The 21,445-nt window shown below is 37.9% G+C and overlaps 1 protein-coding gene across 1 annotated transcript in view; it reads left to right on the forward strand.

Annotated features, from left to right (window-relative positions):
• Positions 1–21,445, forward strand: part of LOC136863702 (protein phosphatase 1E) — a 529,192-nt gene that overhangs the window by 467,496 nt on the left and 40,251 nt on the right. Inside the window, exons 4-6 of the mRNA XM_067140060.2 lie at positions 39–227; positions 6,821–6,970; positions 18,563–18,656. Of these exons, the coding sequence (XP_066996161.1) occupies positions 39–227; positions 6,821–6,970; positions 18,563–18,656 (433 nt within the window). The remainder of the gene's footprint in view (positions 1–38; positions 228–6,820; positions 6,971–18,562; positions 18,657–21,445) is intronic.

Below are 21,445 nucleotides of genomic sequence, written 5' to 3' on the forward strand. Positions count from 1 at the left end.
AAATGCTCCATCATCAAGATCTTCATTACTTGTTACAGGATAGAAATCCAGCAAGTTATTATGCAGTGTTTGATGGTCATGCTGGCACAGACGCAGCAGTATACAGCGTCAGCCATTTGCACCAGTTCCTGGCTGAGAGTTCGTACTATCCAACAGATCCAGAAAAAGCCCTCAAGGATGCTTTCTTCCGGACAGATAGCCTCTTCATTGAAAAATCTACTAAAGAGGTGAGGCCTGCTGTTAATTTACACAACTGTACATAAGTCCAAAAGGAAATTGTAGTAGGACTTATGAAATAACCTTGAAAGACTAGATCATGTGGTGAGGAAACTTTTCTGGAATATGATGGTCCGAGAAAGAGAGGGAAAGAAGAAATGAGTAATGTATTGGATAAGTGAGATGAACTTTTATGTTGCATTAACACACATAAGGCTTTTGGTGATGGAGGGGTGGAGAAGGGCTATGATTAGGAAGGTAGTAGCTGTGGCCTTTATTAAAGTACTGTCCCAGCATTTGTCTGGTGTGAAAATGAGAAAGCACAGAAAATCATCTTCAGGACTGTCAGCAGTTGGATTCGAACCCACCACCTCTTGAATGCCACCCACAGCTTTGCACACCCAAACTTCATGGCTAGCTCACCCAGTGGTCAGATGAACTCGTCCTAGATCGTGAGGAAGACAGAAGGATTATGTTGAAAAGGTGTTCTGTGTAAAGGGAAAATTTCAGGATAAATTCTTGAATTGCGAGTTGCACCAAGATGAGAAAAATAACGGTAATAGAATAGCGCATGAAGAATTGGAAGCTGTGGTAAATTAGTTACAGATCTCGCCACGTAGGGTTGGCATCAGGAAGGGCATCTGGCCATAAAACCAGGCAATATTTACATAAGTGACACAGAGTAAGGAGTAAAATGTAAATTAACTGCAGTGCCATAAAGCAGCAGGAATGATGTAATGTAGTGACAAGATAGGGATTTCAGTGAAAAATAGCATTAGCATGGGGATTCAGTTGGATACCTTCTGATTGGACAAAAGTTGTAATTACACCAATGTATAATCACTGACACAGAAATAATTTCACAATCATCAAAATCTCTCTATAATCAGTATACTAGGCAAGTTGTTTACAGGGAATGTGGTCATTGGTAGAGATAAGATAAAAACCAGTGCAGTTAAAAACAGAAAAGGAGTTGTCAGGCCCAGACCTTATCTTGAGTATGTTCCAAGCAATTTTCGAAAATGCTACGAGATGAATCGTCCTTATATTTCGTAGAGCTAGGGAAGGCATATGACAGAGTATTAAGGGAAGTAGATGTTGGGCATACTTAGGCATAGTGGGATAGTATGTGCCGAGCTGAGTAGCTCAGGTGGTAGAGTGGTGGCCTTCTGAGCCCAACTCGCTAGGTTCGATTGTGGCTCTATCAGGTGGTATTTGAAGGTGCTGAAATACGTCAGCCACATATCGGTTAATTTACTGCCACATAAAAGACTCCTGTGGGACAAAATTCTGGCACTTTGCCATCTCCAAAAATGATAAAAATGGCATTAGTGGGATGTAAAATTAAAATAATAATAATAATAATAATAATAATTATTATTATTATTATTATTATTATTATTATTATTATTATTATTATTATTATTATTATTATTATTATTATTATTTTAATCAAAACACTTCAAATTTTTAAAAAGAATGTTACACATTGTAAATCATAGAGCATTATTTTATTATTATAGCTAATTTCTTGGAATGATGGAATGATTATTTTCTGTTGCTGTCATGCACTAAAAATTACACATTACTAAATAAATTTATTATTGCTTATATGTACCAAAATGTTACCATCTTTACATAATATGTAATATTACTAAGAATATGTAAAAGGACTCCCAAGCTTAACAATATCAGAACCACAGTTCGTCAACATTTTTCATTTTCAGTTGTCAGGAAGTAAAGGAATGGAACATGTAATTACATAAGAATCCAGGCCCTAGTAATTGCAAGGTATTTTACGGAGTTGCAGCATAGCAGTCTACAAGCAATTTCTTGGACTAACACAGGTTTTTGGTAGAGTAATACTGAGATAGGAAAGGATTAAAATTGGAAAGAAGTGGTCTTGGCCTTAATTAAGATACATGATTAATAGTGTGTTCCTTTACAGGTATTTTATTGTGTTATAGGTGTTATAATTAGTGTTCAACAGACTGAAAAACTTTAAAGTTACATCTTTCCTTATATTAACACCTTGGTACTTACAGTGATCCCTGTGAGGTACTATCACCCCCATCAACACAGTAATTAAAACTGACTTCTCCTCTTGGTGAAACTTACAACCAGACAAATGCTGGGGCTGTACTTTCATTAAGGCCACGGTTGCTTCCTTTCCATTCTTAGCCCTTTCCTGTCCCATTATGACCATAAGACCTATCTGTGTCGGTGTGATTTAGAACAAATTGCAAAAAAAACTTACAACCTGACTTTTCACCCTGTTTACTAGCATACTGTTGTCTACTGTCCATCTCACAACATTGTAGAGATATTTTTGTAGTCTCACTCACAATCATGTAATTTATTTACTACTCTATACAGTATAACATCATCTACAAAAAACCTTATCTATGATTGCTGTTCTTAAGAAAACTTAAATGTCCAATAATACTGCCTTGCGGGACCCCCTTCTTAATCATTACAGGATCAGAAAATGCTTCACCTACTCTATTCTCAGAGTTCTGTTTTCTAGAAATTTAGCCCCCCATTCAGTCACTCTTTTGTCTAGTCTGATAGCCCTCATTTTCATCAGTAGTCTTCCATGATCTACCCTATCAAAAGCTGTGAACAGGTTAATAGCGATACAGTCCATTTGACCCCCTGAATCAATAATATCTCCTATATCTTGCTAGAATCGTATATGTTGAGCCTCACTGGAATAATCTTTCCCAAACCCAAACAGCCGCCTTCTATGAAACCAGTTAGTAATTCTGCAAATGTGTCAAATGTAATCAGGAAGAATGCTTTCTCAGAGTTTATGTGTAACACATACCAAGCTGTATCACCTGTAATTATCCACTTTATGTTTATCACCCTTTCCTTTGTAATCTGGGGCTACTATACAAACTCCCCATCCGTTTGGTACAGCTTCTTTTTTTTTTTTTTTTTTTTGCTAGTTGCTTTACGTCACACCGACACAGATAGGTCTTACGGTGATGATGGGATAGGAAATGGCTGGGAGTGGGAAGGAAGCGGCCATGGCCTTAATTAAGGTACAGCCCCAGCATTTGCCTGGTGTGAAAATGGGAAACCACGGAAAACCATATTCAGGGCTGCCGACAGTGGGGTTCGAACCTCCTATCTCCCGAATACTGGATACTGACCGCACTTAAGCGACTGCAGCCATCGAGCTCGGTGGTATAGCTTCTTATGCAAACAGTAACCAAATAACTAATTCAGATATAGCACTTATCCTAACCCATTGCCTTTAGCATATCCACAGAAATCTTATCAGTCCCAGCTGATTTTCTGGCTTTCAACTTTTGTATCTTTTTATAAATATCTTCATTATTATTATTATTATTATTATTATTATTATTATTATTATTATTATTATTATTATTATTCACTTCCTCAAACTGAACATTATCCTTATATCCAACTATCTTCTGCCTTCTGTAGTCCTTACATATACTATCTGCGCACTTTTTATCGATAGATTTGTGTACGGGTTTGAGGAGAAGGAGGTAGCAGTTCCGGTTCCAGTAGTACTGCCAACTGAATGGAAATGAAATCTGAAATGAATCGATAATATGATCGATCGATATGAATTTTGCTAAACCTTTGTTATCGTAAGCCAACAACTGTGTCACACACACATTATATAACATTCTATAACATTTCTTGATGCGAATCTTATTCCTAGAGTGAATTCTATAGTTTGGCTTTGCTGTGTAAATAACAACAGTACTAGTACGTAAAGTGTACGCCAGATGTCGCACAGCGATGCATAAGCGATTCATAGTTTGTGTTTCAAAGGTTGCCAGTACGAATCTCGAAGATTGCCGAGGTCGACCAATTCAGCACTAGGGTGTAAATCTATCCAGAAAAGGTGCGCAGATAGTACATTCATTAATGATCCCTGGCATGCCCTACCTGGAACTGGTTTCTGCCTCAAAGTACCTATACATATTCTTCCATTTTTTTTCCTAAAACTCATATCACTGTCAGTTATATTTGGCTTCATGTTATTCTCAAATATTTTGCTAAATTCAATATCCTAGTAAGTACCTTTTAATCTCTTCTTACTTCCACAGCCATTCCTAACTCTATTTCTTTCTAGATCATAATTACTTTTTTTAGAAGTTCCCCATGCCTCTCTTATCAATGATATGGTGTTGACTAATAGTCCTACTTATACAACCTTCCTTTATTTTAAACTGCAACAAAAACAACTTTGTGGTGACTTATACCATCTGTCACTTCAGTTCCTCTATAGACCTCATCTGGTTTTATCAGCACCATGTTTAGAATATTTTTCCCTCTAGTTGGTTCCATCACTTTCTGATTCAGTTGTCTTTCCCAGATTAACTAAGAAAGCATGGTGTATGTCATTCGTATTACAGTACTTCCCAATTAACATTTGATAAATTGAGATCATCTACTACAGTAATGTTCCTTTCTGTGTTGTTCCCCATATTGCTGATTTTCTTATCAAATCATTCTGCATCAGCATCACCCCTTCCAGGTTTGTACACCACAAAAAAAACAAGTTACCTATTATCTTTAGAGATGAGCCTTTCACCTTGAATTTAAAGTTTCTCATCCTTAACTTCTTCATAGCTTACAAATTCTTCTTTCACCAGTATGAATACTCCCCCTCCTACCATTCCTATCCTGTTTCTATGATAAACATTCCAATTCTGTAAGAAAATTTCCTCGTGCATAATATCATTTCTCATATGTGGTTCAGTTGCTATTACAAAGTCTGGTAAATATGTATATATCTCTTAAATTATTTAATTCTACTTCTTTCTTTACAGTACTTCTACAGTTTAATACTAACAACTACTGCAATCATAGAACTGTAAATGGTCTGGTTTATTTGAAATCATATGGTTGGTGCTTGATTAGGATAATGCATATACAGGTTATTAAACATAACTTTACATTTATGTATTCCATGTACCAGTATTACAAAGTTTAATACTAGTAAATGCTGCACTGTAATCACTTGCAATTGATCAAGAGGCTTTGATTGAAAGTATGCCAATGATCCACTCTGTCCACAGCTGGTCCATTGCCTGCCTAATTTCTTCTTCTTCTTCTTTTATGACCACATAGGATCACTTTAGTCAGTCCGTCGTTCAGGTCTCTTTGAAGGGATTGTTTGGGCTTTGCGGTCCTCCCAGTACTACTTCAGACGCTCCAATCTTCATGCCCTTTCCTCAGTTGAAAATGTGCATGTTGTTGGTTTGTTTTGTGTAATGGTAAAGTGGAGGTTTGTATTCTTGAGTTTTGTATTCAATTTTCTCTTATTTGTGGTGTCTTCTGTTGTAAGGCCTATTTCCTTCAGATCCTCTCTTACTTCTCTGATCCATTTACATCCTGTTGTGGTATTTTTTGAGACGAGATTGTGTTGTACTAGTTGTTTCAGAAGTCTCGAATCCTGCATCCTCATGATATGTCCAAAGAATCCCAGTCTCCTCTTATGCATAGTATCTGTAATGGGTTCTAGCTCTTTGTACACGACTTTGTTAGGTATTAACCGCCACTGTACCTCTTTCTGGTATTTTTTGTTGATGCAGGTTCTTCCAATCCTCCTTTCAATTTTCTGAAGTCTGTCAGTCTTTGATTGTTTATTCAGGTAAAATAGTGTTTCTGCTGCATATGTAGCTTCTGGTTTTATAACTGTGTTGTAGTGTTTTATTTTTGTATTTATTGATAGACATTTCTTTTTGTAGATATCCCATGTTAATTTTTGTGCTTTATCTAATCTATTTGTTCTTATTTGGATTGAGATTTTTTCATTTAGGTTATGTGTTATTACTTCTCCAAGATTTATTTATTTTACAGAAGAAATTTCATTCACAAATTATTGTGCATTGAACACAAGAATTTCCAGAATGGTAAGTAATATAAGGTGGGCTTGTGATATGACCAGCATGTTCCCATGACTGAATAGCTCTAAGCTAAGTGGCTTGTCCAAACCTGGATGTTGGTGACCTATTCAGTGCCTCCAGCTAAGACAAGGGATCACTGAACAGGCATCCTGAGGGGGAGTTTACTTCTATTAGGGTGGCCAGATGATTTCCACTCTTCTAGCCAACAGTACATATGCTGACCAAGCCCACTATTGCTTAATTTCAGAGATCTTGCACGATCTGACGTTTCAGTGTGGCTACGCTCCTGGCCATCACTTTATCTCCATGTAGATTGTTCTATTGGCTCAGTGTAAGAGACTCTCTTTTCAGAAACCCTAACAATAGTAGAAAATATGCAGGAAATGCAAAATATGAAATATTTCTGTGGTTTGCATTGTAGTATCTGAGAAAACACTGGTTCCATATAATGACTCTCCTCCTGGCTTGTTATTAATCCTTTGGGAAAGAATTCATGCAAGTTCATGTATGAAATGTAAATTGGTGCAAATTATTTTAAGTTTCAGTAATAAGATTTAATTGTAATACTCTTTTATTTAGAAGAGAATGGAAATAATTCTCTAATTTGTAATGTGTAGCTAATGACCCATAATGTTAGAAATATTGTGCAAAAGAGTCCTTTATCTTTTATATTGCTTTTTACATAGAATTCATTATTTTTCTTACAGCAACTGCGGAGTGGTACAACTGCCGTCTGTGCATTATTGAGACCAAAGGAAAAGAAGTTGTATGTTGCATGGCTGGGAGACTCTCAAGCTCTCCTAGTTTGTGAAGGAAAAGCCGTCCAAGTCGTTAATCCTCACAAGCCAGACCGTCAGGTATATACTTGTTACTCCATAATCTTATATTTGTTGTCACTTTGTGATTTGTGATATCTCTCATGAAGTTTGGAAAGTATATAATTTTAAGTATTTCCTGACCTTAATGTTACCAAAACTTCATTTTTACTGAATCCTTTAATTTTAATTGGCAATTTAAAATGCTGAGTATTAAAGTATGGATATAGTTGCATGTCAAGGCATTACCAATGGTGGTCAGTATATCAGTGGTAGGAGCCAACCCTTTTTCTTGCAATTTTAGTAAGGCAAATAGAACACGAGTAATCCATTTGATATATGCAATTTTCAGTGCCTTTCTTCTGTTCATACAGTTTTTTAACTTTTGCTGATGATTTAACATTGCACCAACTCAGGTAGTTTTTTGGTAACGATGGAATAGGAAAGGGCTAGGATAGGAAGGAAGTGACCATGGCCTTAATTAATGTACAGCCCCAGCATTTACCTGGTGTGAAAATGGGAATCCACATAAAACCATCTTCATGGGGTGCCAATAGTGGGATTTGAACCCACCATCTCCGAAATGCTAGTTACAGCCACGTGGCCTGAACTGCACAGCCAGCACACTCTGTAAATAATACAATTCTGTGCTACCAAATACTCGTGTGCCAGTTCTTTAATTGGTGTTTATGAAGCAGCATACTCTAGACCAGAGATGGTCAGCTGGGTGCCCGTTGAGGCTAGGCTAGCCCAGTGCGGCCAGGTTGGCGTGATGTAAATGCGGGCAGCTTACGTAGCAAGCATACGTCACAGTGAAGCGAGAGAGTGAACACACTTTGCAGGGAACTGAGAGAGCATTGACGTTCGATTGTGATTACGAAGATCTCCTCCACTACTCACTGAAGTGTTGATTAGGATACATTACTTAAAATAAAACTCTATAATCTCAACAAAAGAACTGACCTTTTGAAGATATTAGAAACATTCCGTATTGACAGTTTTCACTTCACAAAATGAATTTAATATGTCCTCCTATTCAATACATGCACATCTCCATCATTAGATGGAGTAATAATAGTCATGCATGTTTCAACTCATTTGAGCCATCTTCATTGAAGAAAGGTTAAAATTATTTACATAATTGATGCTAAAGAATGTGTTAAAACATAATGAAGAAAAGAATGAGAACAAATGAGACATGACAGAATTAAAACAATAAGTTATTATGGCGAGGTTGTGGACCTCTTAGTCTAAAACTTGCAGTGTGTTACAATTAAAAAACGAGGACAAAATCACTGTGCTAAAATTCAAAATGACAGTCTGTCTTTGTTGAGTCACCATCCAAATAGTTAAGAGGACAGCAAAAATTAGAGAAACGTAAGTATGAGAAGAAAACAAGTGCCAGGTAAACTGTATGTGACACATAGTGGAAACCGCCAGTGAAGTTCAGATTTATTAAATTTTTCATTACAGATTTGAACGTCATTGGCGGTTTCCACTGTGTGTTATGCACATTTTAAATGGCAATTGTTATCTTCTCAAACATAGTTTCTCAGTTTTTCGCTGCCCTCCTGACCATTTAGAAATAAGGCGAACATAGCTGAGCCAATATTGGACATGATGATTGAGAACGGGACCGCTAAATTTTGAGAAGGTCAGGCCTTTGGAGAGTGCAACTATTTAATAAATTTGAACTTCATTGGTGGTTTCCACTATGTGTCACATACATTTTACCTGGCACTTGTTTTCTTCTCATACTTAAGTTTCTCTAATTTTTGCTGCCCTCTTAACTATTTGGATGTTGACTCAATGAAGACAGAGTGTCATTTTAAATTTTAGCACAGTGATTTCATCCTCGTTTTTTAATTGTAACACACTGCAAGTTTTAGACTTAAGAGGTCCACAACCTTGCCATAATAACTTATTGTTTTAATTCCGTCATGTCTCATTTGTTCTCATTCCTTTCTTCATTATGTTTTAACACATTCTTTAGCATCAATTATGTAAAAGACTTTAACCTTTCTTCACTGAAGATGGCTCAAACAAGTTGAAACATGTATGACTATTATTATTATATCAAATGATGGATCAATCAATCAGTCGCTACTGATCTGCATTTAGGGCAGTCGCCCAGGTGGCAGATTCCCTATCTGTTCTTTTCCTAGCCTTTTCTTAAATGATCGCAAAGAAATTGGAAATTTATTGAACATCTCCCTTGGTAAGTTATTCTAATCCCTAACTCCCCTTCCTATAAATGAATATTTGCTCCAATTTGTCCTCTTGAATTCTAACTCTATCTTCATATTGTGATCCTTCCTACTTTTAAAGACACCACTCAAACTTATTCGTCTACTGATGTCATTCCACGTCATCTCTCCACTGACAGCTCGGAACATACTTAATCGAGCAGCTCATCTCCTTTCTCCCAAGTCTTCCCAACCCAAATTTTGCAACATTTATGTAACGCTACTCGTTTGTCGGAAATCACCCACAACAAATCAAGCTGCTTTTCTTTGGATTTTTTCCAGGTCTTGAATCAAGTAATCCTGGTGAGGGTCCCATACACTGGAACCATACTCTAGTTGGGGTCTTACCAGAGACTTATGTGCCCTTTCTTTTACATCCTTACTACAACCCCTAAATACCCTCATAACCATGTGCAGAGATCTGTACCCTTTATTAACAATCATATTTATGTGATTACCCCAATGAAGATCTTTTCATATTAACACCTAGGTACTTACAATGATCCCCAAAAGGAACCTTCACCCCATCAACACAGTAATTAAAAGTGAGAGGACTTTTCCTATTTGTGAAACTCACAACCTGACTTTTAACCCTGTTTATCATCATACGTGTATGTATTGAATAGGAGGACATATTCAATTTCCTTTGTAAAGTGAACTGACCTTTTCAAGATATTCTGGTTTGATTTATACTGTATTTGATCATTCAAAGAAAATTGACACGTTATAAATTTTGTGTTACAATCTTACAAAGGTACAGGGTTTAAGCGTACAAGCTGCGATTTACAATTCCTTGCATGTGAACGACATTATTTTCATTTAGAAAGCAGTTAAATTCCTGTTATTCATTAAGCAAAGAGCAATATAAATACATAATGCAACAATGATTTTGCACAGTGTTGTAGTGTTGTGTGACTTTCCCTGTTCACTGGATTTCTGAAAATAGTATTTGATTTAACATACATCCGATGATAATAGCTAGCCTCTAAATGGCGAGAGGGAATTTCATCACGAGTGACGACATAGATATTTTGCTATCCAAGATTTAAGTGCAACAGCATTGTAAATGTACATTTCTACCAGATAGATGTACAGTATGCCTACAAATAAATAACCTGACTGATTTTATTCCCAGTAAGCATGATTGGATTGTTGTGAGTTTATCAGATAATTTAAACCCAACCAAACACAAGCCACAGTGTATCCACCTTAACTCCATATTGTATTAGAACTGTTTCTAAAGCACCTTTTAAAATGTAATAGTGAAATTTGTAATTCATTACATATATTATATACCGGGCAAGTTGGCCGTGCGGATAGGAGCGCACTGCTGTGAGCTTGTATCTGGGAGAAAGTGGGTTCAAATCGCACTGCCGGCAGCCCTGAAGATGGTTTTCCATGGTTTTCCATTTTCACACCAGGCAAATGCTGCGGCTGTACCTTAATTAAGGCCACGGCCGCTTCCTTCCAACTCCTAGGCCTTTCCTATCCCATTGTTGCCATAAGACCTATCTGTGTCGGTGTGATGTAAAGCCACTAGCAAAAACAAAAATACATATATTATAAAAATATTTGAAGTTGTAGGCCTAACTCTTTATTGTATCCGGTCAAAATACATGAAATGCAATGAACATAACTAACTTATTTCTTACAACATAAATTGAAATTAATGTGGATGTCTGCCCTCTTTCTTTCATTATTTTCTGCCTCCATTTCAAACTCGTGAATCGCCGCGGTGATCGAGAGTGACTGGGAGAACTTCGCCTTCACTCTGTGTGACTTAGCCACAACGTCACTGTGGTTGAATAGCGTACGTTGATCGCCTGCCAGCCTGCCCACTTACAGTGCTGGGTGCCCGCGGGACAGAATGTCTAGTGTGAGCACCTCTGCTCTAGATATTGTTATCCAGCCACCAGTGTCTTTTGGTAGACTGATCAACATATTAGACAAGTGGGCTATGTTGTAACAGTGTCTATTAATAGAGTTTATTGACATATGAAACTGAAGGGTTACTTGCACCAGTCTCATCTGTAGATGGAGACTAGCACTTAGAACAAAAGAGTCCACTCATAGGTAATTTCATATTAATCCATATTGAAGAGCAATATAGTGTAAAACAAAAGCTGAAGGTTTCCACCTATTCAATAGTGTTTGTTGTAATGTTAAAAAAGTTACATATATTTGTTGAAACTAGTTTCGGTCTTACCAGAGACCATCGTCAGTCAAAATCAAAGTAAAGGCAAGACATTAATTAAAAATAAAAATAAAAATAAAAATAAATATGTACATATTTGAAGTCTCCGTGGCTCAGGCGACAGCACGCCAGCCTCTCACCACTGGATTCCATTGTTCAAAACCCAGTCACTGCATGTGAGATTTGTGCTGGACAAAGCAGAGGCGGGACAGGTTTTTCTCTGGGTACTTCAATTTTCCCTGTCATCTTTCATTCCAGCAACACTCTCCAATATAATTACATTTCATCTGTCATTCATTAATCATTGTCCCAGAAAAGTGCGACAGGCTTCGGCAGCCGGCACAGATCCTATCCTCGCTGCTAGATGGGGGTTTCATTCATTCCATTCCTTACCTGGTCTAGATAACTGGAAATAGGCTGTGGATTTTCATTTTCATACATATATATTGACATATGAAACTGAAGGTAGTCTTTGTTTTACACTAAAAGAGTCCACCTCCGTAGCATAACAGTTAGTGTTATTAGCTGTAGTCCTCTGGGGCCCGGGTTCGTTTCCTGGTACTGCCAGAAATTAAGGAATGGCAGGAAGTGTGGTATGTGCTTGAAATGGTATATGCAGCTCACCTGCTTTGGAGGTGTGCCTGAAAATGGCTGTACCAACTTGGGATAAGGACACAAGTTTACTACTTAATTAGAAGAAAGAATATTCCAACTTCTACAACTCAGCCCACAATAGATTGCCAGACATTTGATATCAACCATTGAACAGTGCATTCTATCCTCAAGGAAGGTAGTCTTTATCTGTATTACTACACTGGATTTCAGAACATGTTTCCTGATAAATGTCCTCGGCATGTTGAGTTATATATAACAAATTCCAACTTGTACGTTTGGGAAGTTCCACCTTTCCACCACTTTAAAATCTCACGATTTTTCTTAGATTAAAATAAACATTAATTTATTTTAAATTTAGTCAACGCATGTTTCATTTTTCATAGAATACATCTTCAGCTGTGATCTTGAATAACAGTTAAAATATACACAAAAATGCTAGTTACATAAGTAAAACACGATATTAAAAAAAACTTGTCCTTGCCTAGATAAAAGGTCTAAATGTCTAAAGAGTCTTCGGTTTTCTCTTCGTTGTCACTATTTGCCACCTCTTGATGTAAAAGATGTGTTATTCATGAAATGCCACTTAAAAACTATCCTAAGACAAAGGGATCTTAAAATTTCTTAATGAATAAATGAAACAGTAGTGTACAGCTGCACAAGTTCTTGTAACATTCAACACTTGATGTGAATGGAAAGGGGGAATTTTCTTGTCAGATAAAATGGACTAATTGTGTTCAAGATGGTCTCGCAGATCATGCGAGCACACACAGATACAACACTAGGAGGAAAGCAGCTTTGAGCACATTAGGAGGTCCGGTGTGAGTCAGCCGTGAGGGATGTCAGGTGATTAGGATGCAAGCACATCACAGAGAGTTGCTGTCCAACTTGAACACAATTGGTTCATTTCATCTGATAAGAAAATTCCCCCTTTCCATTCACATCAAATGTTGAATGTTACAAGAACTTGTGCAGCTGTACACTACTGTTTCATTTATTCATTAAGAAATGTTAAGATCCCTTTATTTTAGGATAGTTTTTAAGTGGCATTTCATGAATAACACATCTTTTACGTCAGTAGGTGTTAAATAGTGACAACGAAGAGAAAACCAAAGGCTCTTTAGACATTTAGACCTTTTATCTAGGCAAGGACAAGTTTTTTTAAATATCGTGTTTTACTTATGTAACTTGCATTTTTGTGTATATTTTTACTGTTATTTAAGATCATGGCTGAAGATGTTTTCCATGAAAAATGAAACAAGTACCAATTAATTTCAAAATAAATTGATGTTATTTTAATCTAAGGAAAATCGTAAGATTTTAAAGTGTTGGAAAGGTGGAACTTTCCAAATGTACAAGTTGGAATCTGTTACATGCAATAACTCTACCATGGATCAAGATGAAATGACCTGTAATGTGGAGTTCTGTTAGTAGACACAGAATTACACAGGAAATGAATTGATAGAAGCTTCCTTCAAGACATCTTAGGGATTGACAAAGCATTGTTAACTCTTGATTTCATATTTAGTAACCACAATTCCTATTTCTGGGCCCATGAAAATCCACATACGAGTCATGAACTGAGTCACCAAGTGCACTGAACATTAAGTGTTTGGAGAAGTAGTATTGGTTCTAGAGTAGTTGGACTATACCCTTTTGAGGAGTGTCTGAGAAATGGAATAAATAGTGTATACATCTCAGATGAACCTCCTGTGCTTGCCTGTTGTGACTCTCGCACTATCTGCGTTAACAAGTGGCACATCAAGCAATCTGGCTCCATATCACCTACAGAGTTCCACTTTTCCTTACATGCTCTTGTAATTGTGCATTTGTTGATTAGAAGTCTAAATGGACGTGACAGACTACAAGCAATAGTTTTTTCCAGTGCTGCTCCTCGAAGACTCTGAAATATTGTAATGCTTACTCTCCGTGCAGAGCTCATTGGAGCTGTGAGAAGAAACAGGTTCTGCTACTCTGTTAACATTTGCACTTGCTGGTTTCCAAAGTCCTACTGGTCATTAATGAGGATAGTGCACCTATAATACATTACAGGTAATTTGATGGCAGAAAGACAGAGTGCCTTCTCATTGCTGTTTACCTACAAGATATGCAGTCGGGCATCAGTTTGGAGAAAGGTGAATTGGGCAAGGTGGACCTATCTCGTCGGCAACAAGATTGTCCTATGGATCCTACCCCTGGACAATTTGTTATAGAGACCCCTTAAGGAATTAGTCCATGGGGAAGTTTTAAATCATTTGTCTGGCTTCTGGCTGAATGGTCAACACACTTGCCATTGGTTCAGAGACCCTGTGTTCAATTCTTGATTCAGCTGAGGATTTCAACTATGTAATCAAGGACTGGGTGTTTGTGTTCTACATACAACACACCACACTACCAGCCACCTCAGAAACATGCAATAATGAATACATCCCTCCACATATGATTGGCGGCAGAAAGGGCATCCGGCTATAAAGCTGAGCCAAATCCACATCAAGTGCTGACCCCAATAAATTGGGTAAAAGCTCAGATGGAAGAAGTAGTATTAAATTATCTGTAAAATATAATTGCTTGATGATCAGAGAGAGCTGTTATCACTAGGGCTCGGATGTTTAGGAAAAGTAATTTTTTTCTTTGTCTCTATTTTCTTTTATGATTGGATTTCGGTGCAAATCAGGTGATTATCGTCACAATTAAATGATTTTAATTCGTCATATAAATGCATATTTTGGCTATTTTTTGCCATAAGGTCATACATATTTTGAGCTGTTTTAGTAGAAACGTCATATTTCGGTCATATTTCGGCAGTTTGACGACAGCTGTAGGTGTGCGAAATCATCTTCAACTTACCGAATGCAAACTAGTGTTTACAAAACTGCTTCTTGGTATCACGCTGTTGATACAAGTCGAATAGTCGAATAACCAACCTGCCGTATTCGGGAACCCGGTCTCCCAGGTAGAGACAGAAATAATCCGGAAAATCCCATCCCAGCAGTGAGCTAATTACTTCTGATAATCGCTCTCTTGTCTTAGTTCAGATATTAGAACCTCAACCTCCTTTCACTTACACAAGCGTTAGTTCACAGTAAATCGTATCCCAGCACGCATTCCAGTATCCCTAAGGAAAAGTCTTCTACTAGTGTTAAGTTACGAAGCTTTGTTAAGGAATTTGGAGAAGAATATTTCTGTACAGACGGTTTAGTTCTATTTTGCAAGTTGTGTGAAGTGAAAGTCGTGGCTGAAAAACGTTTTAATGTGCAACAACATCGTAACACGAAACACGGCAACAATGTCAAACGACAACATGTCGATAAGAAGAGGCAGCAATTGATATTCGATAAGGCTGTTACATCTTCAGCAATGGACAGATGTTCAGATTTTTCAAAGGAACTTTGTGAGATGATGGTGTCTGCAAACATTCCTGTAAACAAGGTGAACAATACCCATTTCAAGAATTTTCTGGAGAAATACACTAAAAAATCTGTTCCTACAGAATCAACACTGCGAAAAAACTATTTATCGCGTTGCTATGAAGATACTCTAAATCGAATATGACACAGTGTAGCAGACAATAAGATTTGGATATCTATTCATGAGACGATGGACACTGCAGGCAGATATATAGGGAATGTAATTATTGGAACACTCCATGCTGATCGCCCTGGGGATATTTTTCTACTAACCTCAGAAGTTTTAGAGAGAGCAAATCATTCAACGATTGCAATTCTTTTTGATAATGCACTAAAAATTTTGTGGAAGGATGAAATTAAGCGGTAAAACGTTCTTCTCTTTGTTACCGATGCTGCTCCGTACATGGTGAAAGCTGCTGAAGGCCTCAAGCTATTTTATCCAAGAATGATTCACGTTACTTGCCTTGTGCATGCTCTGCATAGGGTGGCAGAAGAAATTCGTGGACATTTTCCTGAAGTCGATAAATTAATATCTAACATCAAAATTTTTTTTTTTTTAAAGCACCACTGCGGGTTGCGACTTTCAAGGAGTTAGCTCCTTCAACGCCACTCCCTCCACAGCCAGTTCTTACTAGGTGGGGGACGTGGCTCGATGCTGCCACGTATTATTGCGGAAACTACTCCATTATCAAAAACGGCTTCAACAAAGATGATGCCTCTTCTATCAAGATTGCCCAGGAATTGTTTTCCAACAGTTTGTCAGATAGTTTGGCATATATTAAGTTGAACTTTGGAAATATATCGAGTGCAATTACTCGTTTAGAATCTGCTGGCTTAGAAATTCATGCAAGTATTGACATTGTGAGAAGTGTTGAATTTTCAGTACAACAATCACATGGAATAGTTGGTGACAGTGTAAAACAGAAACTTGAAAATGTGCTTAATCGAAATGATGGTTTTCACCGTGTGTGCAAGATAAATGATGTTCTTAGAGGAGAAGGTACCAGTACACTTCAAGACGAGTGCATACTGGACAGCAGTGATTTAACATTATTTAAATACCGGTATGCACCAATAACGTCTTGTGATGTAGAAAGGAGCTTCTCCTCTTACAAGAATGTGTTAAGTGATAATCGGAGGTCTTTCGCGCCTGATGCTTTGAAGATGAATCTTGTCATACACTTCAATTCCATCCGCGAAGAAGAATGAAAAAGGTATGTGAGTTTGCATTATAGGCTATAGGCTCTGACGCCCTACCATAATGTACTGAAAGACATTATTTAATTCGTTTCTTGGTGCTCAGTTTAAACTTTAACGCATTTGAATAATGTTAATGAAATCTGGGCTTAAACATTCCAAAATATATTTTTTAAATAAATTGATTTCTAGTTTTCTCGTATTTCAAACCACCAATGCAGGGTGCAAACATGGACATTTACAATGTTGTCTGATAATCTTAGCGAACTTAGTTCACAAAAGTTTGATAAATGAATCAAGGGTAATAGACTGTGAATAATTGCTGCACATGTATGTTCAGAAAAGTAATATTAAAGAAAGAATAAAGAATTTAGTTAACAAATATGTATCAGAGAAATTAGCGTTCCAATTTATAATTTATTTTAAAGTGCCCATATTTTGATTAATCATTTTTGGGTCATATTTTGTCATTTTTACATCATATTTCATCACTTTTGAGGTCATATTTCCTCATTTTTGAGGTCATATTTGCTTGCTTATTTGGGCTATTTTTTAGGTCTTAAACATCTGAGCCCTAGTTATCGCCATTAGCAAAGTGCAGTTGCAGTGTGTGTTGTGCTGGGAAAGTTTGACCATTGATGGAGGACACTTTGTGCAGCTCTTAGGTTTAATTTTTTGTTTGTTTGTGCTATGGAAAGAAAATTACCTCTTAAAAATATCACCATGATGATGTTTGGAAATGACTTGTCAATGGTGTCATTGCTTTTTTCTGAAGTCAAACTAACCAATTTTTGTACATGCACTTCCCAGAGTTTTGACTAGGCAATGTTTTTGTATAGTACACATGGTACTAATCTCATCTAAGCTTTCATTAGATGGTACTACTCTCCTCGTTATGTTAAAATGGATAGATAAGTAGTATTTTAATATCCTCCCATACAACGAACATAATAGCTTGCACCATGTAATTGCCAATGTTAGAATGTTCAATAAAGTCTAAAAACTATTGCAAAATGCTGTGGGCCGATGACCTTCGATGTTAGGCCCCTTAAAACAACAAGCAGCAACAGCAAAATGCTGTAAAACCCAAGTGAGAATGAAGGTCACCCAGCACCTATCCTCATGATAAAGTGAAAACGCTTTACTGAAATTAAAGGTGGAGAAATGAACAACCATAGTGTGAACCTTCATCATTGGTCCTGAAGTATACCTTATTACCACTACTGCTTCTTCTTCTTCTTCTTTTTCCTACCGCTTTTCCCACACATGTGGGGTCGTGGGTGCGAACTGTGCCGCACATTTGGATTTGGCCCTGTTTTACGGCCGGATGCCCTTCCTGACGCCAACCCTATATGGAGGGATGTAATCACCGTTGCGTGTTTCTGTGGTGGTTGGTAGCGTAGTGTGTTGTGAGAATATGAAGAGCAGAGTGTTGGGATGGACACAAACACCCAGTCCCCAAGACAGAAGAATTAATCAGAAGCGATTAAAATCTCCGACCCGGCCGGGAACTGAACCCAGGACCCTCTGAATCGAAGGCCAGTATGCTGACCATTCAGCCAACGAGTTGGACCTTATTACCACTTCTGCTAAAGATATATTAAATCCTTAAGAGAATAATTAAATAGTATAATCAGAAACTTGTGTTTTATTTGATGTTATCTGTCAATTTATGACTCCAAAATCCTTGTAGTAAAGTATGTGTGTACACCGAGATTTGCTAGTGTTTGCCTCGCATCCTTCTTTCATGCAAATTGATTGAGAGAGGCTGTCCATCATAGCAGTACCAACTGTTCCCAAAGATGCTCAGCATTAGGCCCTTACTTTGCAGATAATGTTGTTTGCAAGATAATGTTTGCTTTTGATTGTCAGCTTTAATGAAAGAGGGAACTTTCCATTTATCAGGAAGTTTTTTAGCATTAGTTTTCATCTCTATATCCTGTGAAGAAGATGATATGATACTGTGTGTTTGTTTCAGGATGAGCGACAGAGAATAGAAGATATGGGAGGCTGTGTTATCTACTGGGGCTCCTGGAGAGTAAATGGGCAGCTGGCTGTCTCAAGAGCAATTGGTTAGTGAAAATTTTAAGTTATCAGAGGATTGAGTTCTATAATATACACTATATACACTGCCTGAAAAAAAAAAAAAAAAAAAAAAAAAAAAAAAAATTGAAGCACCCAGAAGGAGGAAACAAAATGAAACCTCCCGTGTTGAGAGGGTATGTGATGTTATTGCAGTGATTAAAAAATTGAGTCAACTTTACAAAGAACTTGGCAGTACGAGACCACTTATCAGTACGATGTTTGAACCCTGTGGCCGGGATGCATGCACTGATTTGGTTGGAAAGGGTGTCTGAGCTTAACTGATATTTTAGAATAACGGTGACAGGCATATCTGTGACACAAAGATATCTGTTACTTTTATCTGTGATTCAGTCACAGGAAGCACGAACATATGATTATCGTCACGGTCACTCTTTGGTCGCGGACGACCAGTATGGAAATACTTCTAGTTGATACGATGACAAAGTCGGGTAGTATTTTTTGGAAAATTCGGGACATAAGAATTGGAAAAATTATATTCACATTTATAATTTGAAGTTTTATAAATGCATAGGGAAAAGGTTGTTAACATGATGTGCAATAAATTAACAAGCGGAATATGATTAACCTGCCTCCGTGGCTCAGGCGGCAGTGCGCCGGCCTCTCACCGCTGGATACCGTGATTCAAATCCTGGTCACTCCATGTGAGATTTGTGCTGGACAAAGAGGAGGTAGGACAGGTTTTTCTCAGAGTACTCCGGTTTCCCTTGTCATATTTCATTCCAGCAACACTCTTCATTAACATTTCATTTCATCTGTCAGTCATTTATCATTGCCCCAGAGGAGTGCGACAGGTTTCGGCAGCCGGCACATTTCCTATCCTCGCTACTAGATGGGGGCTTCATTCATTCTATTCCTGACCCGGTCGAATGACTGGAAACAGGCTGTGGATTTTCAATTTCAATATGATTACCCATGTCGTGTCTCCGGGATACCAATTATTTACAGTACATACTTAACCCTCTACTATATGAATTATTTTTCGTTTTCGTTTGGTGAAGAAAACTTTTTCAAGCTTTAATGTTCAACATACATTAAGTGTTTTAGGTATACCAGCAATTCTTAACTGGGGTATGTGTTTAATTGTCTGTACAGTAGAAGGTGTACCGTAAAACTACCTCTGTTTACAATCTGTATCCATTTATACAGGTGAAAAGTTATATGTTGCCTTATGGCGATGCAGTAGAGGGTTAATGTACACTAGGTTTAAAAATAAAAAGACTAAAAGTAATAAATTTATGAACTTAATACAAAGATTCCTCCCATGTAAAGGGTTGTTCAGCAAAGTTGTCCACCTCAAATAACTCGTGAACAGTTAAAGATATTAACATTTTGTTTTCACTTTCAGTAATGGTCCCAATGGGCTAATAATCAGACTTTGTAAGTACTGTGTCATGACATTAATATTTTCTGGGATCATGATACTAACTTCACTTTTCTAAACGGTACCACACTGTTTTGTACATATATCCTTAAATCTACAAACATTACAAATTCAGCACCGTGATTATTTTGAAAATCGAACAAGTACTTCTCGAAAAAGTATTATGTATTCAAACATGCCTCATTTGCCAGCTGAGGACCAATCTGTTTGATTCGTGGTATGTATGAAACATGAGCTAGCTATTGACATATAGAGTTGCTAGACAGGTATTTTCTCTACTGTGCTCATAAATACACTATGATAAGGTAACTGGTAAATGAAAAACAGATATAGACCTTGAGGTACAGTGGATAACATAGCTCTGCGAGCGTGAGTCAAGTACACAACTTAAACGATTTTTTGTCACAGATACTTCCGTGACAGCGTATCTGATATATCGGTGACAGAAAAATATTGGTTACAAAGTAACAGGCTGTGATTTATCGACCATCTCTAGTCATAAGGCCATTGTATCCTCTCCTGAGGCAAGCTGGCCAGTGACTGTTGTAACTTCTCCTTGATATCCTGGACACTGGCAATGGGATAGAGTTTACGTCCTAGCTGTTCCCACGTATGTTCTATCAGGGACAGATCTGTGGATCTTACTGGCCATGGGAGTAATTCAACATCATGCGGACAGTTCATAGGGACACGTGCTGTGTGTGGAAGGGCATTGTCCTGTTGAAAAATGGCACCACGATACTATCACATGAGAGGTAACACATGAGGAAGCAGGATGTCCGTGACGTATCGTTGTGCTTTCAGAGTTCCCTCAATCACTACCAGCCATGACCTGAAGTCACACCCGATGGCTCCTTACACCATGACACCAGGAGTAACACCGCTGTGCCTCTCCAAAGTGTTGGAACAGTGGGACCTCTCCCCAGGTCGCCACTATACTCACAGACGATGGTCATCTGGGGGTAGCGCAGAACTGCAATTCATCGCTGAACACAATGTGATGCCATTCAACAGCAGTTCGCACTTCCCGGTCACGGCATCACTCCAAATGCAACTGTTTGTGTTGTGGTGTTAACGGCAGCCTACGCACGGGACGGCTGCTGCCAGTCTCCGACCAGTGGTGCAGGAAGACACAGAATGTTGCAGGGAGTCCGTTACTTGTTCTCGGATGGCAGCGCAGATGTGAAGGAGTTACGATGTGCTTGGTGCACAATACGATAATCCTCCCTTGTGGTGGTCAGACGTGGTCAACGAGAACCTTGACGACGAGTATGCTTGCCCTCATGTTTCCATGCAGTCCAACATAGGGCCACTGTCACATCCAAATGCCCCACTAATCTGGATATTGCACAATTCAACCAGCCAGTCAAATGG

The sequence above is a fragment of the Anabrus simplex genome, chromosome 2, assembly GCF_040414725.1.
Source record: "Anabrus simplex isolate iqAnaSimp1 chromosome 2, ASM4041472v1, whole genome shotgun sequence".
Taxonomy (NCBI): domain Eukaryota; kingdom Metazoa; phylum Arthropoda; class Insecta; order Orthoptera; family Tettigoniidae; genus Anabrus; species Anabrus simplex.